General features: G+C 42.5%; 1 protein-coding gene across 2 annotated transcripts in view; it reads left to right on the top strand.

Annotated features, from left to right (window-relative positions):
• LMBR1L (limb development membrane protein 1 like) overlaps positions 1-7964 on the top strand; it is a 64281-nt gene extending 56317 nt beyond the window's left edge. Inside the window, exons 12-17 of one of the 2 annotated variants that reach the window (XM_040425530.1) lie at positions 27-104; positions 301-374; positions 558-648; positions 3245-3311; positions 4036-4197; positions 5838-7964. In XM_040425530.1, coding sequence (XP_040281464.1) covers positions 27-104; positions 301-374; positions 558-648; positions 3245-3311; positions 4036-4197; positions 5838-5893 — 528 coding nt within the window. In that variant the 3' untranslated portion in view covers positions 5894-7964. The remainder of the gene's footprint in view (positions 1-26; positions 105-300; positions 375-557; positions 649-3244; positions 3312-4035; positions 4198-5837) is intronic. The other variant, XM_040425529.1, reaches the window with a different exon arrangement.
• Positions 7965-15878: the final 7914 nt, after the last annotated feature.

The raw sequence follows: 15878 nt of genomic DNA, 5'->3' as shown, positions 1-15878 counted from the left end.
CATGTTGACTATTTATTATCTTCAAGGGCATCTCTGTACTGATCGTCTGCTTCCACGTCTTGGAACTTCTTATCGATGACGCAGCCATGCCAAAAGGGATGCAGGTACTGTTACATTTTAGCTGTACTAAATGTTTTGTTTTTGTTTTTCTCTCTCCAATGCCAAAAATGTAGCTGAAAAGACTAGGACCACACATCTACACGTTATACATTGATCTATTCTGACTCAGAATTTTTGTACAATGTTCTATTATTGTCCAGAATCTTAATAATGAAGGTTTTTGTGTTTTGCATTTCACAGGACTCGCGGCTCGGAAAAGTATCTTTCTCTGTCTTTGGGTCATTTGGAGCTGCTGTGCAAGTCGTTCTCATATTGTATCCTTTGAAAGTAAAACATGTGAAGATGTAGACATAGTTACGTGTCTCAGTGCCATGTTAAAGGCCAGTTGGTGCCACGGAGTGTTTTCCCACAAAACCATATGATCAGTATTCTCAGTTCCCGATGAAATAGTATAAAACTGTAGTATGAGTGGATTGGAATCCTTAACCTCACGCCAGCTACTTGATGGCCGCGTCTGTCGTTGGGTTTTACAGCTCTCCTTTCTTCATGCGACTCCTGCCCCAGAAACATAACACAACCATGACCAAAGTAAGAACTTCTTGTTTGTTTGTCTTATTTTTCAAGTTGTAAATGCATAATTCCACGTGAGAAATGCAAGATCATATTCATATCCAGCATTGCCTGGAAATATTTGACCAATCTCGACCTCATGCCAGATAGCTGGACCATCTACAGTTCAAGGCCTACCCTTTTTTTAGGGCTAAATCGGATAATCTAATTCTATACCACTAAATTTCTGTTCAAGTGTATGAAGTGACCTATAACGCAGAAGTGGTAGTCGCTAATCTGATTAACTGATCATTTTAACTACATTAGGCCACTGTTTAGTGTGTATATACTAATGGTTGATAATATTGGTGGACATTTTGTATATTAATACTTGATTGAGAACGTTGGCTACTGATCTTCCCTTCCCTCAGTGTGAACTTCTTGTCTTAAGAATTCACTCAGAATGACTTGGTATGTTCAGCTCTATAGCAGATGGCAAATCCTATGGAGTGTCATCTGTTCATTTTTACTCGATTGAATTTATATTGATACGGTAGGTCTACACCTGCGCTGCCGCTAATATGTGTGTCTTATTTCCCTGATATCTATCAGGGAAATCGCCGCTGGGTCTCCGAAACAGTCTTCCTCCCAGACTCACAGAAGTATATGCATACAGGTTATCAAAGGTTAATTGGATCCCCGCGCTGATAAAGACACTTCTTATAATATTGCCGCTCATGTATGGATGATGAAAACCACTCTCTCTTATGTGGTCAGAATTAGTATATTATAGGTCCTCACCTCTGTCTAATACTCCGAAGATCGTTGATGGTTTAGTGCAGGTGATCTTGTTATTCCTTCCCGAGTGGTTGGTGGTAAAGCACTTGGTCTTCTCGCTTCCTCTCTCCTGCGTGCGCCGCCCTGGCCGGCAGCTGGCGCGAGCGCGGGGAAGCAGACAGGAGTTAGTCGGAGAACGTTCTTGTGACGTCACACTTGCAGGTACGGATGCTTCTAAGGATAAAACAACCTTCCGACGCGTTTTCGGAACATGCGTGTTCCTTTGTCAGGGATAGGTAGATGTTAGTTCTCCTTGTTAAATAGGCGTCCCATTCCCATGACAACTCTTGTATAGTTCAATGTGGGTTAACTATTTACCTGCCTTTTGTTGTTCCCAACATGCCTCCAGCAGTCATCTTTTTTGTTTTTATTATTCTGAAAGCAGTTTTTAGAAGTCCATGCAGCAACCTTTTTTTATGGGTAAAATCTTCCCATATATTTTATTTGTTTAGAAATTAGATAATTATTGGAAAGCGAATAATTCACAATTGGAGGGATTGAGAAAGTAAAAATAGACGTGAGAGGTGGTGACTACATAAAACAAATGTCCCGTTGTGAAAGCAGGTGGATTTATTAACGTAATAGTCTGGCACCTAGAGGCTTAAATCAAGAAATGGAATTATTTGCTTTCCAATAATTATCTGCTTTCTAATAAAATAAGATATATGGGAAGATTTTACCCATAAAATAGTTGCTGCATGGACTTCTAAAAACTGCTTTCAGAATAATAAAAACAAAAGATGACTGCTGGAGACATGTTGGGAACAACAAAAGGCAGGTAAATAGTTAACCCACATGGAACTATCCAAGAGTTGTCATGGCAACTGGACTCCTATTTAACAAGGAGAACTAACACATCTACCTATCCCTGACTAAGGAACACGCATGTTCCGGAACACGTCTGAAGGTTGTTACCCTTTGTGGCATGAGTGACGTCGCACAAGAACGTTCTCGGACTAACTCCTGTCTGCTTCCCCACGCGCGCCCCAGCTGCCCAGCAGGAGAGGGGAAGCGAGAAGACCAAGTGCTTTACCACCAACACTCGGGAAGGAATAACAATATCACCTGCACTAAACCATCAACGATCTTCGGAGTATTAGACAGAGGTGAGGACCTATAATATACTAATTCTGACCACATAGAGTGGTTTTTCATCATCCATGCACGAGCGGCAATTTTATAAGAAGTGTCTTTATCAGCGCGGGGATCCAATTAACCTTTGATAACCTGTATTTTTATTGAATACTACACAGAAATAAGTGCAATAAGTTCAGGCTAGAGCAACCAGATAAGTAGGAGACCGTTGACAATGCACCAAAAGCAATTTGTCTGTATAATATACATAAACTGAGCAAATGGCATCACCCAAAGAATGATAAACTGGGTGGCAAGCGCTTGTATCCGTTTTGACTTACACTGAAAGTCAATGGGAGGCGGATCCGTTTTCAGTTGCACCATATTGTGTCAGTGAAAACTGATCCGTCCCCATTGACTTACATTGTAAGTCAGGACGGATCCGTTTGGCTCTGCGTCGTCAGGCGGACATCAAAACGCTGCAAGCAGCGTTTTGGTGTCCGCCTCCAGAGCGGAATGGAGGCTGAACGGAGGCAAACTGATGCATTCTGAATGGATCCTTATCCATTCAGAATGCATTGGGGCTAAACTGATCCGTTTTGGGCCGCTTGTGAGAGCCCTGAACGGATCTCACAAGCGGACCCAGAAACGCCAGTGTGAAAGTAGCCTAAGACAGGTGGAGAATGGTATTTTCACCACACATAACCTCTGCTTTCTTTTATAGATCATTGGAAACTGTGTGTCCTTGCTAGTTCTCAGCTCTGCTCTCCCAGTCTTCTCCAGAACATTGGGTAAGTCTTACAAATGTTCAGATAAATCCATTTGCAGTAATGATGTACATTCTTCTGGGAGATTTCTTCTCACAAAAACAGACGTTCATAATGTTAGTGACAGATGAACTCAAAACAATGTCTGAATTTTGAGCCCTTAATTCTGCTTTTTCCTCATCTTTCATTTCTTTATTCTTCCTTTCTCTCCTTTCTTCTCCTTCTGTAAAATTGCAGAAAATATTGGGCCGCATAATAATTAAACCAATTTGCTCCATAAGATGCACCTTGGATTTAGAGGAGGAACGTTTTTCAGAGCTCTGATCAGATCCTGATTCCTCATTAGACCTCAGATCAGACCCCCATCAGACATAAAATAAATAAATGAACCTCTCTTCCTGCACTCCCTGGTCTTCTCCAGACAGCTTGCTACACTGTGATCTGACATCGCACAGCACCAGGTCATAGTGCACACACTACATACTGACCCTGTATGCGGTCAGGACAGTACATCTCCCGGAGAAGACCAGGCAGCGGTGTGTATAGCCAGCACCAGGAGCGCTATATTCACTGGTCCTAATGTGTACTGAGTGCTTCCATAAGGTAGTAGTCTTTCCAGAAGATGCACTGCCATTCTCCCACCACAAACACACTATAAAGTGTGTCTTATGGAGAGGAAAATACGGTAACCGTGTGTTTCTAAGTATTTATATATTTACAGCAATTTGCTTTTTTCCTATGTACAAAGGTATCACCAGATTTGACCTTCTGGGTGACTTTGGACGTTTCAATTGGCTGGGAAATTTTTACCTGATCTTCCTGTACAACATCTTGTTTGCCGGACTCGCCACGCTTTGTCTCGTGAAAAAGTTTACCTGGGCCATGCAAGCTGAGCTTATCCGTGCATTTGGTAAGAGCGCTGTCTAGAAAAGCACAGGAACTGAGCCATTAAATACATGAGGGCAGAGTAATCGCTAGGCATTTCTTATGAATGGCTAAAATCAAGTTACACTGGTTTTTGTTGTGCTCTTGGCAACCATGATATATATAATTTTTCATTCATTCATTCTTCTCTGTGGGCTAGCTATATATGATATGTAATACAGCACCTTGGTCTTTTTCCTGCAGGGGGCAGTGAGGGATTATATAGGTTTACCTCCTATTGACATTGGAATGTTGTAGAGATGATATAATTTTTCAGATTTCTGACTAAGCACATTTTGTGCTATGCCTGGTCCTGCATAATCACCACTGCTTAAGTTCTTTCCAGCACCAATATTCTTATTAAAAAAAAAAAACTTTTAGTCACATACTGTTAAAAAAAAAAAAAAAAAAGGGGGTATAAAACATACCTGGATTTGTTAGAAAGTAAACACAGATCTGACTCCTCACAATAAAGTTACATTTGCTTACACTATGGGCTCTTGCATTTGTTTTTGGCCATCCACATTTGATGAATGCCACCGATTCTGCCAAAATTAATTCTCCTCCTCCTATTAAAAACTCATGCATACTCTGCCAAGCATGCATGTGTGCGGTGGAGTTGGAAGTAATAACTGGTGCAAAAAAGTGGAGGCGTTCCCTATACAGCCTATCGGAGTGCTTATTTGGAGGAAAATTTTAATCTAGAGTATGTTTGGTCGCTATGAGCAACTGCTTCAGTTTTGATAATCCTCCCCCGATCTGTTTGATACCGGCCATATGGAGAGTGTTCTGCTGGCAGTACAACAGCAAAGCATTTGTTTTCAAAGCCTAGGCTTAGATGGTATGGGGACTGTAAAGAAGTATGTAGTCAAGTTTGGTGGTATGTAGAATGTTTTTATCTCGACTTGATCGTCTTAAAGCGACCCTCCGGTTCAAGAAATAAAGGGGGAGATTTATCAAACTGGTGTAAAATAGAACTGGCTTAGTTGCCCTTAGCAACAAATCAGATTCCACCTTTCATTTTCCAAAGGCGCTGTCCAAAATGAAAGGTGGCATCTGATTGGTTGCTATGGGCAACTAAGCCAGTTCTACTTTGCACCAGTTCCATAAATCTCCCCCAAAATTCATATTAACTAGGAAACTAGCAGAACACTTAACTAGTGCCCTCCATCATTTCAGCTGAAGATTTCCGGGCTGCACTTCCTCTCGGACTACCTGATGCACACTACCCGTTTTGTAGTACAAGACACTTCCTGCAGTGCTAGCCAATCATAGGGCACGGTATGCATGAGGTAGTCTCCGAAGCAGGGTGGCCATCTTGGATGACAGAAGAAGAGCCAGGAAATTGATGGATCTTTAGCTGGAAAGGTGAAGAGTGTTCTGTTCATTCCCTAGTTAATGTGAATTCTTTTTTTTTCTTGATCTGCAGGATCGATTTAATTACTCTTTATGCTTTTTGTTTAACCTTAATGAAAAAGAATGTCACACGTATCTAAAGACCCTGTGTAGACAAGCATTTGGCTGTGCATTTATTACTCTATGCAGATCTTTATGGAAAGGTAAATATGGACAATAGTCCTGTTGTCTGATCACCATTTTATTTATTTTTTTGTCTTCTCCTTTTAGGACTAGACAGATTATCTCTGCCTGTGAACAGAATTCGTACTCAAGGAAAGGCCTGACTTGCTTCCAAGGAGTTCTCCTTCAATATGATAAGCACCTGGTATCCAGGTGCTCAAATCTACTGATGGTCAGACAGTCTGCTCAGGCGGTGGTTCAAGCTTGGCGGACCTCAGTGAAGACATCTCATGAATGACTTCATGGGACAGGAATGTTGGATCGGGCACTATCTGCTGGATTTATCAAGATGACATCGTTAGCATTTTCTTGCTAGCTAACTGGAATGAAGATCTGATGTTCCAAAATAATCTGAGCCAGTTCTTGCAGGGGTGAAGTCTCCCCCTTCACATTGTTTGAATATGATTTCTGCTGCTAAAGAATAGGACAGGAGTAGACATAGACTTGTGTTGGTTTTCCCATATTTTTATTAGATATCTAATTATTTTTTTTATTAAGGGTATGTTCGTTGACGAGATACGTGCAATGCCAGCATTACTCCGTGGACCACCCTTGTTTAGTTGTAGCAAGAGACTTGGAAGTTCCTCTGAGATGAATAATCCATGGAACTTTTTTCACAGCACCATCTCAGATGGATGAAACTGCTGGAAGTCAGTAGACTTTGCCCGTCTCCTTCACTCTTCCAGTGCTTGTTTACATGAACTCCACTCCAGCTTGCTGGGCGTTTGTTTTTTTTACCATCTCACAAGATGCTGGTGGCATTCACTAATAAGAGTTCACCAGCTCATTATAAAGTAAAGCCCATAGACAAAGACTCTCCTGCCCCTCACATGAAGAGGGGCCTGGCTTCTTCTGTGACTTTTTTTATTTGATTGAGATTTTTATGTGTTTGTACCTGGATCTTGTCTGTTTCTGAATGTGTGTAGTAGCCTGGAGTCGCTCATAACTCAGTTAGGATCTGTGAATCTTTATCCTGCTGCCGTGTCTTTCTCTATTTATTAGTCCTTCACGACCTTTCTGGAGACGTATTTTACCTCTGCTCCGTGTTTGTTAAGCAGGGACCTACAAACTACCATCATAAAAATGACCTAAAATCACGGCCATCCACCTTTTTAACCTGCATATGATTTTTACCACAAATAATAGTACACACCCTGAAGAGTAGATCAAAGAGATGTAGTTCACTGTGTCAGCAAAGAAATTCACTTGTCTATAGGTGCACACAGGTTTTAAAGGGCATCTGTCGGCAGATTTGTACCTATGACACTGACTGACCTGTTACATGTGCACTTGGCAGCTGAAGGCATCTGTGTTGGTCCCATGTTAATATGTGCCTGCATTACTGAGAAAAATGATGTTTTAATATATGCAAATGAGCCTCTTGGAGCAACGGGGGCGTTGCCATTACACCTAGAGGATCTGCTCTCTCTGCAACTGCCATGCCCTCTACAGTTTGACACCACCAGGCATGATCACATTTTCACTGCCCGACCCTATTAAAGTGCAGAGGGCACAGCAGTTACAGAGAGAGCTGAGCCTCTAGGAGTAAAGGCAACACCCCCGTTGCTCCTAGAGGCTCATTTCCATATGTTAAAACTTTATTTTTCTCCACCATGCAGGCACATATGAACATGGGACCAACACGGGTGCCTTCAGCTGCGCACATGCGACAGGTCAGCCAGTTTCAATGGTACAGATTTGCTAACAGATGCCCTTTACTAGGTTGCCACATATCAGTGACTGTTGTTCACCCTGTGGTGTATATAACCATCACTTTTCACATATGTAAAATGTATTTTAACTAAAGGAAATTTTATCAGATTCTGTTAAAGGAGGAGATGCACTACTTTTAGGATATATGAATGTTTGCTGTAATAAAAGTTGCCTTTTGGAGAAGGCATTTGTGTTGGGCAAATTGGTATACAAGGTACAAGGCGTAGATCTGAGAATGTTACAAGGCGACTTTTCATTAGCAAACAATGTACTTATTCGTATATCCACCTTTTAGCAGGCAGAACATTTTACATATTAAGGCCCCTTGCAGACTAGCATGAGCAGATTAGGTCCGGATGCTTTGCGGATGCGTTCCAGTAAAAAATGCGCAATTTCACAAGCAGTTTGTTTCATTTTTGTCTAAGTTCGCGTTCAGTTTTTATCGCGTGGGTGCAATGTGATTTAATGCGTTTTGCATGCGTGTGATAAAAAACTGAAGGTTTACAAACAACATCTCTTAGCAACCATCCGTGAAAATTTTCAAGCAGCCCCATACACTTCTTTGGGGCCAGCGTTGCGTGAAAATCGCAGAATATAGAACATGCTGCGATTTTCACGATACGCACAAGTGATCCGTAAAAACCAACGCTCATGTACACAGACCCATTGAAATGAATGGGTCCGGATTCCGTGCGGGCGCAATGCGTTCGCATCACGCATTGCACCCGCGCGGAATACTCGCTCGTCTGGATGGGGCCTAAAGCTAGATTCACACGACTGTATGTGTTTTTTGCGTTCTGCAAATTGCCTATCCGCAAAACACTTATATCGGCTGTGTGAGTTCCGCATTTTACGGAACACACATGGCCGGCTCTATGATAGAAATGCCTATTCTTGTCTGTGATTGCAGACAAGAATAGGACATGCACTATGTTTTTTGCGGGGCTGCAGAACAGGACTATGCTGTCCGCACCTTTTGCGGTCCCGTTGAAATGAATGGGTCTGCACCCTTTCGGCAAAATTGCGTAACAGATGGACACAGAAACACGGTCGTCTGAATGCAACCTAACAGGTTTTTAAATAATTTTCTTTTTTAACTATAGAAAATAACGTACATGTTATCAGACCATTGCAAATTCCACCACTAGGTGGCAGCGGACTATGAGTTTTTAATGTTCTCGCAGCTGACTGATTTCATACAAGCCATTGAGTTTTCTTTGTGTCTCCTTATTCGGCTTCTCAACATTTTTGTTAAACAAATATTACTCTGTAAGCTGTAGTTTTGATTATAGATGGTAAAAGAATACTTAAACCTGGTCCATGTACACTGAAACGTCCCAAAAATAATTTTGGGAACAGAAATATGACATGAGATTTTAACAGAAAAGATCACTCCCTTCTTTCTGTGACCCCAATTCCAGAATTGGGACTTGAGGATGAATTGTTGAGTGTTTAGTCACTTTATTTGTTGATGTATCCTTTTTTATATTTTACTGTAGAAGACATTTTAGACCCATAGAACCTATAGACGGAGCTCTTTCATTTAGGCTTTAGGGAAAATAATGGGCGCATCTGATGTTCAACTGCACATGTGGTACATAACAGCCAGTGTTTCTGATCCGGCTGGTGTGGTCTCATTCCCCCTCCAGTTGCTCGGATTGCCCAACCTTTTATTAAGTGATAGGCTATCACTAGCTGATTGCAGTAGGTGCAACCCTTTAGTATCGAGCTCCCTTCACTAGAAGTTTTGAGCTGTGTCGTTCAGGCTCCAGCTTGTGCAATGGAGCTACACCCAACAGCTGATCAGACGGAGGTCCGTCACCCTGGACCCCTGCTATCAACGATTGATGGCCTATCCGGAGTATAGGTCATGACTTGGAAAAAGCTGGACAACCCCTTTAAGGTACACCCACTATGTTCCCTTAGTATAGTATCTTATAGAGGTCTGTCTGGTGACCGATGCCCTTTAAATTTAATAGTCCTATTGCATTGCCACATGGGGAAACCTTAGTCTTCTATTTATAAAAAGACAATGGCATAAGTGGCATCTATGGAGGTAGACTACCCCTTTAAGGGGATGATCACACACAGCAGATTTGTTGCAGAAATTTCTCGTACCCCATTCGTGTATGCAGCAGTTTCTGCAGCAAATTGGCTGAGTGTCGTCATACTGTAATCTATCTAAGGCTACTTTCACACTAGCGTTTTTTTGCGGATCCGTCATGGATCTGCAAAAACACTTCAGTTACAATAATGCAACCGCGTGCATCCGTCATGAACGGATCCGGTTGTAGTATGTCTTCTACAGCCATGACTGATCCGTCTTGAACACCAATGAAAGTCAATGGGGGACTGATCCGTTTTCTATTGTACCAGATTGTGTCAGAGGAAACAGATCGGTCCCCATTGACTTACATTGTGTGTGAGGACATATGTTTGGCTCTGCTTCGTCAGGCGGCCAGCAAAACGCTGCAGGCAGCGTTTTGGTGTCCGCCTCCAGAGCGGAATGGTGGCAAACTGATGCATTCTGAGCGGATCCTTTTCCATGCAGACTGATACGTTTTGGACTGCTCCGCTTCTGAGGGCCCTGAATGATCTCACAAACTGAAAGCCAAATACTGAACTTGTTTGTTTGTTACTATTTATTTTCTTTTTGTTTTTTTCCACTCATTTTGAACACAAGTATCAGTTTGTGTTTAATGAGGACACTAAGCATTCAGTATAATGCTAGCACCCCAGCAGCAAAGTACTGTTCTATTGAAGATCATTTACAGCCTCCTAGTGGAGGCTTTAGCTAACTGCAACCTGTAGCATCAATTAATAAACTAACCGCTGTCACTACTATGATAAATTCCGATTGAGTGCAATAAGTTACCAAATCCTCCACGTGTATTTGTGGCCGTGTAATTGAGGTTTGACCACTCTGTTCGTCTGTCATGCAAGCCCCAGCGATATAATAACTCCTTAAACGCAGATGGTTGATGGCCGTGTGTTAACTGGTAAAATTGCATGGCCCTTCATGTAGACTGAATAAACCACACTAGGGCCTCTTTCACACGAGCCCCCATAGAAATGAATGGGGTTTCAGTGAAAAACGCAGTGCATCCGGAAACAAGTGCGGATACAATGCGTTTTTCACTGTTTGCTAGGAGATGTTTGTAAACCTTCATATATTTTTATTATTATTTTTTTTTATCACGCTCGTGAAAATTGCATCAAAACGCATTGCACCCGCGTGGAAAAAAACGAGCACAATCGCAGACAAAACTGAGTGAACTTGCTTGCAAAATGGTGCGAGTTTCACTGAACGCATCCGGACCTAATCCGTCACACTCCTGTGAAAGAGGCCTAATGGAACACTGCTGCGGCGTGCTTGGCCATGTGGTGCTACATCTAAAATGCGTCAGTCGCACCGTGTTGGCTGTACTTTAAATAGATTTCCCTTCACAATAGTAAGTCTTCTAGGCCAGTTTCACAGGAGTGTGTTCAGTCTGGAAAATGTAGTCCATGTGACAGCCGGACCTGAGTGATCTAGGATACTAAGGTCCAGCCCAACCAATGTTCTACTATTCTGCGTCATGTGAATATGGACAGTAGACCCACGGTCGGGCTGGAACTCAGCATTATAGATCAGTGTGATAGTGATTTCTGGTCGGCCGAGCCACGCAGACCATGTTTTCTGGACCGAACACACTTGTGTGAAACTGGCTCTTGGCTGGATTTACACAGGACCTTTTTTGAGCCATCAGAAAAATCATTGTATGCTTTTTAACAACTGCATGTGTTTTTACTGCTCCAACATCGGGCACAATTTTCAGTGAAGATGGTGCTCGTGGTTTCATTTGTGAAATCTCATCATCTGGTGGTAAAATCGCATGCGTTATTTCCGATGGCTCAAAAATGACCCGTGTAATGCCAGCCTTACACTCTTGTTTGGGCGATTCCTTGCAAACCAAAATCTACAACCCCTTTCTACCCGTCCTTGCTGGTTTATCTTCTGTCCATGTAATATTTCAGGGCGTTATGTGTAATTCCCCACTTCTGCCTGGCATAAGCTGCCCTGCTGTGTATTAATTTGTGTTTCTATGATTGGGTAAATGAGTGACTTTTTTTTTCTTTTTTTTTTATATATATATATATATATTTGGTTTTAATTGTACAGAATTGTATTTTTGGACTAGAAAGAAAGTTTCCGAAAGGAGAAAGTGAATTCAGTGTTATCTTTCCCAGCTCCAAGTCCCATGCAGTGAAATGTCCTGGATGATTCTTTTGTATGGAAATGAAACAATATGTTTGGTTGTAAATTGCTTGCTGTGTAAGAAATGACTCCCCTGCTGATTTTTGGGTAGCCCCAGATTTGGATCTTTTACGCTCCCAACTTTTTAAAGGAAGCATATTGCACTTCACAGCTGTGTTTGCCTTTTGGTGAAACATCCATCTGGATAAACCCAAAGCTGTCAGCAGACTTATCCAGCTCCTGGAAAATGTCATTGCATAGTACCTGACCAGCCATGTCCTTAAAGGGGATGGCCAGGTTATAAGACTAGATGCACACGCATGCAGCTAGTAATTACAAAGTATTATTAAAGTATATGCACTGATGTCCATTAGTATTATATGAATAATTCATGTTTACATGGATGTCCCCTGACCTGCACTGAGAACCTAGCTGCTGATGGAGAGTTCCATTCATTTACACTGGGGATGTATTGGGTATCTAGCACTTGAGCAGTCCTTTCCCAGTATAAGTGAATGGAGGCCGCTGATGAACTGATGGTTTTATTCCTATTAAACTATTGGACACTGGTGTTGATAGTTCATTAATGTTTATTACTAGCTGCATGATTGTGTTACCAGCAGATGTGCAGCTAGTAATATAAACTGGCTTACCCCTTTTAAGCAATACAATGGTTATACAGCCAAGTGGTATGGAAAGCATGCTGCCATCTGTAGTCACCAGGGGCTGGTCATACTGCACAGCAAATGTCTAAAGAGGATAATACAAATGATGCATGATGATGTATGGTGATTGATGCATTTTTTATTTTTTTTGTTTTGACAAATTTCATAAACATTTTCAACCAATTAAAATCTCCTTCTTTTTGTACATGAACGTGTGGCAGTTTTTTTAATGATAAATGACCCCCATGGATTCCTGATTGCTGTTAACTGGATTACATAGTCCAGACTAGGGATCGACCGATTATCGGAAGTACCGATATGATCGGCCAATATTTAGGATTTTGTATATTATTGGCATCTAACCATGCCGATATACAGATAATGCGTATAAAGCGAATACTAGTGAGCACTTCCATTATGGAAGTGCGCACTAGTATGCATCGGGAGCGGGAAAGAAGCGCAGCAAGCGCTTCCGATACTTACCCTCCCTGGTCTTCTTTGATGGGGCCCGCGCTGCACTCTCCTGACCACGTACAGCGTCAGGACGTAGTTCTAGACAATATAACAGGGCCACAAAAGAGTTGTCCTTTTCTCACCTTCTTGCTTAAGTGACTTTCACTGTTTGACACCAGGAGATCTGCTATGCTCCTGCAGAATCTGTTGCAGATTAAGGCTACATGCACACAACCGTATGTGTTCTGTGGTCCGCAAGTTGCGGATCTGCAAAAAAACTGGATGACATCCGTATGCCATCTGTGTTTTTTTTTTTTTTGTTTTTTTTGCGGATCCATTGAAACAGTGCCTAAAACTAACAAGAATAGGACATGTTCTATATTTATTTTTTTCCCCTCCATGACGGCACCTTACTTGGAGATTATCCTCCTCCTCCAGCCAGGCAGGGACAGGAAGGTTCAAAAGGGCCCGCCTCCTCACTTATCTACAGTGTCTTCCTGTCCCTGCCAGGCGGAAGATAGGTCTACGTTCGTGCTCCGGTCGGGAGCTATCGCGGATGGCGGGTGCATTGCGCCAGCCACGGTCTTACCTTGGGCAAGTAAGTCCGTTCCATGGATGCCTGCCGCGGCAACCGGACACTCAAAGGAGTACTTCCGGTTTCTAGGCTGCCTGCTGCCCGAGATTCTCGGCTCCGGCGGGTGACGTCATCTGGGGGCCTAATTGTGGTAGCCGGAGAGTTGCCGGCCCGGATGACGTCGGAGGTCCTGGGGAGACTTCCGGCCATACGTAGTTTTAAAAACTGGCGCCCTGGTCAAGTCGGATGTCGGCCTCTGACCAGAGAGTTTGCAAGCTTCCTGCAGCCTCAGATATCCGCACTTATGGATCAGGAGGAAGCTATGGACCAACCTGTAGCTGTGAGTGACATCCAGGTTGTGAGTATGGAATGCTGCTTGCACTGTTACTAAGTCTTTCTCATCTTTCCCCTTTTTTTTTGTATGGAAGAGTGACAAAGATAGTTCTGTAAGGCCTAAAATATCGCCGAAATCTAAAATTCCTAGATGTCGCGTATGTTTGGCCAAACTCCCCGATAATTATGCTAAAAAACTTTGTGGAAAATGCATTGATAGCATTGTTAGGGAAGAAGTCCCCGTTCTTGAGTTGTCCTAAAATTGATGTTTCACTCTCCAAACTAGCTAAAGGTTCTTCTTTACCATTCGAAGATACAGGATCATTGCGTGATCCTATGGACAAAAAAGTGGATGCTAACCTTAAAAGAACCTGGGATGCGGTCGCGGCTTTGTTCAAACCTAATATCGCGGCCACGTCCGTTGCTAGGTCCCTAAAAAGTTGGTTGGAACAACTAGATATACTATTAAAATCCAATACCCCATACGAAAACTTTGCAGACTCCTTCCCTCTCATTAAAAGCCATAGATTTTTTGTCAGACACAACAGCGGATTCTGTCAGGCTGGCCGCAAGAGCTACGGCTCTAGCCAATAACTCTAGAAGGGCACTTTGGTTAAAAGCTTGGTCCGGAGACACAGGTTCCAAAGCAAAACTATGTAACATCCCGTTTTATGGTAATCTTCTCTTTGGTCAGGACTTAGATAAAATTCTAGAGAAAGCTTCTCATTCCAAAAAGAACTTCCCGGAGGATAAAAAGAAGAGGAAAGCTCCCTTTTTTCGTCCCCAAAAAAAGGTTAGTTTTCAAAATAAAAGGAGTAAAACGGAAAACTGGAGATCAGGAAGACAGAAAGGGAAGGGTTTTATGTTCTCTCCCCGTTCCGAGGAATCTTCCAAAAAATGACGCCAGAGCCCCAGTGGGGGGAAGACTGGGAAAAATACTCATGCAGCCACTGGTTACTAAATACCCTCCACAAGGGGTACAGTATTCCCTTTGTCAAAAGTCCCCCCTCTCTATTTGTTCAGACTCCAGTTCAGAGCTCGGAACATCCCCAGCTTTGCATGGAGCAAGAAATCGAACTGCTAGTTCAGATGAACGTCTTAGTTCCGGTACCAACGAATCAAGTCGGTCTGGGCTGTTATTCCAGGGTGTTCTTGATAAAAAAACAAAACAAAAGGGAAAATGTGTCTTATTATAAATATGAAAGCCCTGAACAGGTCCATAAAGTACGAAAAATTCAGGATGGAATCTATAAGAACCACGGTCAAAGTTCTACAAGAAGGGGTGTTTCTAGCATCCATAGACTTAAAAGATGCGTATTTTCACGTACCCATTCATCCAGGGTCACAACCGTTCTTGAGAATAGCGTTATGGGTCCAAGGGCATCTAAAACATTTCTTGTTTCAAGCTCTACCCTTTGGGATAACGACTGCCCCCAGGCTTTTTACAAAAATTATGCTAGAGGCAATAACCCCTCTGAGAAAGGAAAAAATAATGATAGTTCCATACCTGGACGACCTTTTGATAGTGGGGGACTCCCAGAAAGACCTAGAGACCAATCTATCCAAAACGATAGACAGACTGGAGGAACTGGGTTGGATTTTAAATCGGGAGAAGTCCCACTTAGTTCCCACGCAAAAAATAGTTTTTTTGGGAATTCTCATAGACTCGGTGAGCCAAAAATGCTTTTTACCAGCAGAAAAGATCACAAAAATCCAATCCAAAGTAAAACAATTCAGGCAACAAAGATCCCACACCATAAGACAAACGATGGCCCTGATAGGATCCTTTACAGCTTGTATCCCGGCAGTGAAGTGGGCGCAAATACATTCCGTCCTCTTCAGACGTTTATGTTAAAAATATGGAACCGGAAACAAGATTCCCTGGACAGTCTAATAACAATTCCGGATCACATTTGGTCCTCTCTAAAATGGTGGGAATTAAATTTAAATTTACAGAGGGGAGTTCCATGGATAGTGAGAGATCAGTTGATCCTCACCACGGATGCCAGCCTATGGGGCTGGGGAGCACATCTCCAAACAGTGTCAGCCCAAGGGGAGTTGTCACAATCCCAGAAGAGGTACTCCTCAAATCACCGGGAACTTCTGGGGGTGTG

The sequence above is a fragment of the Bufo bufo genome, chromosome 3 (genome assembly GCF_905171765.1).
Source record: "Bufo bufo chromosome 3, aBufBuf1.1, whole genome shotgun sequence".
Taxonomy (NCBI): Eukaryota; Metazoa; Chordata; class Amphibia; order Anura; family Bufonidae; genus Bufo; species Bufo bufo.
This window is presented reverse-complemented; position numbering and strand designations above follow the sequence as displayed.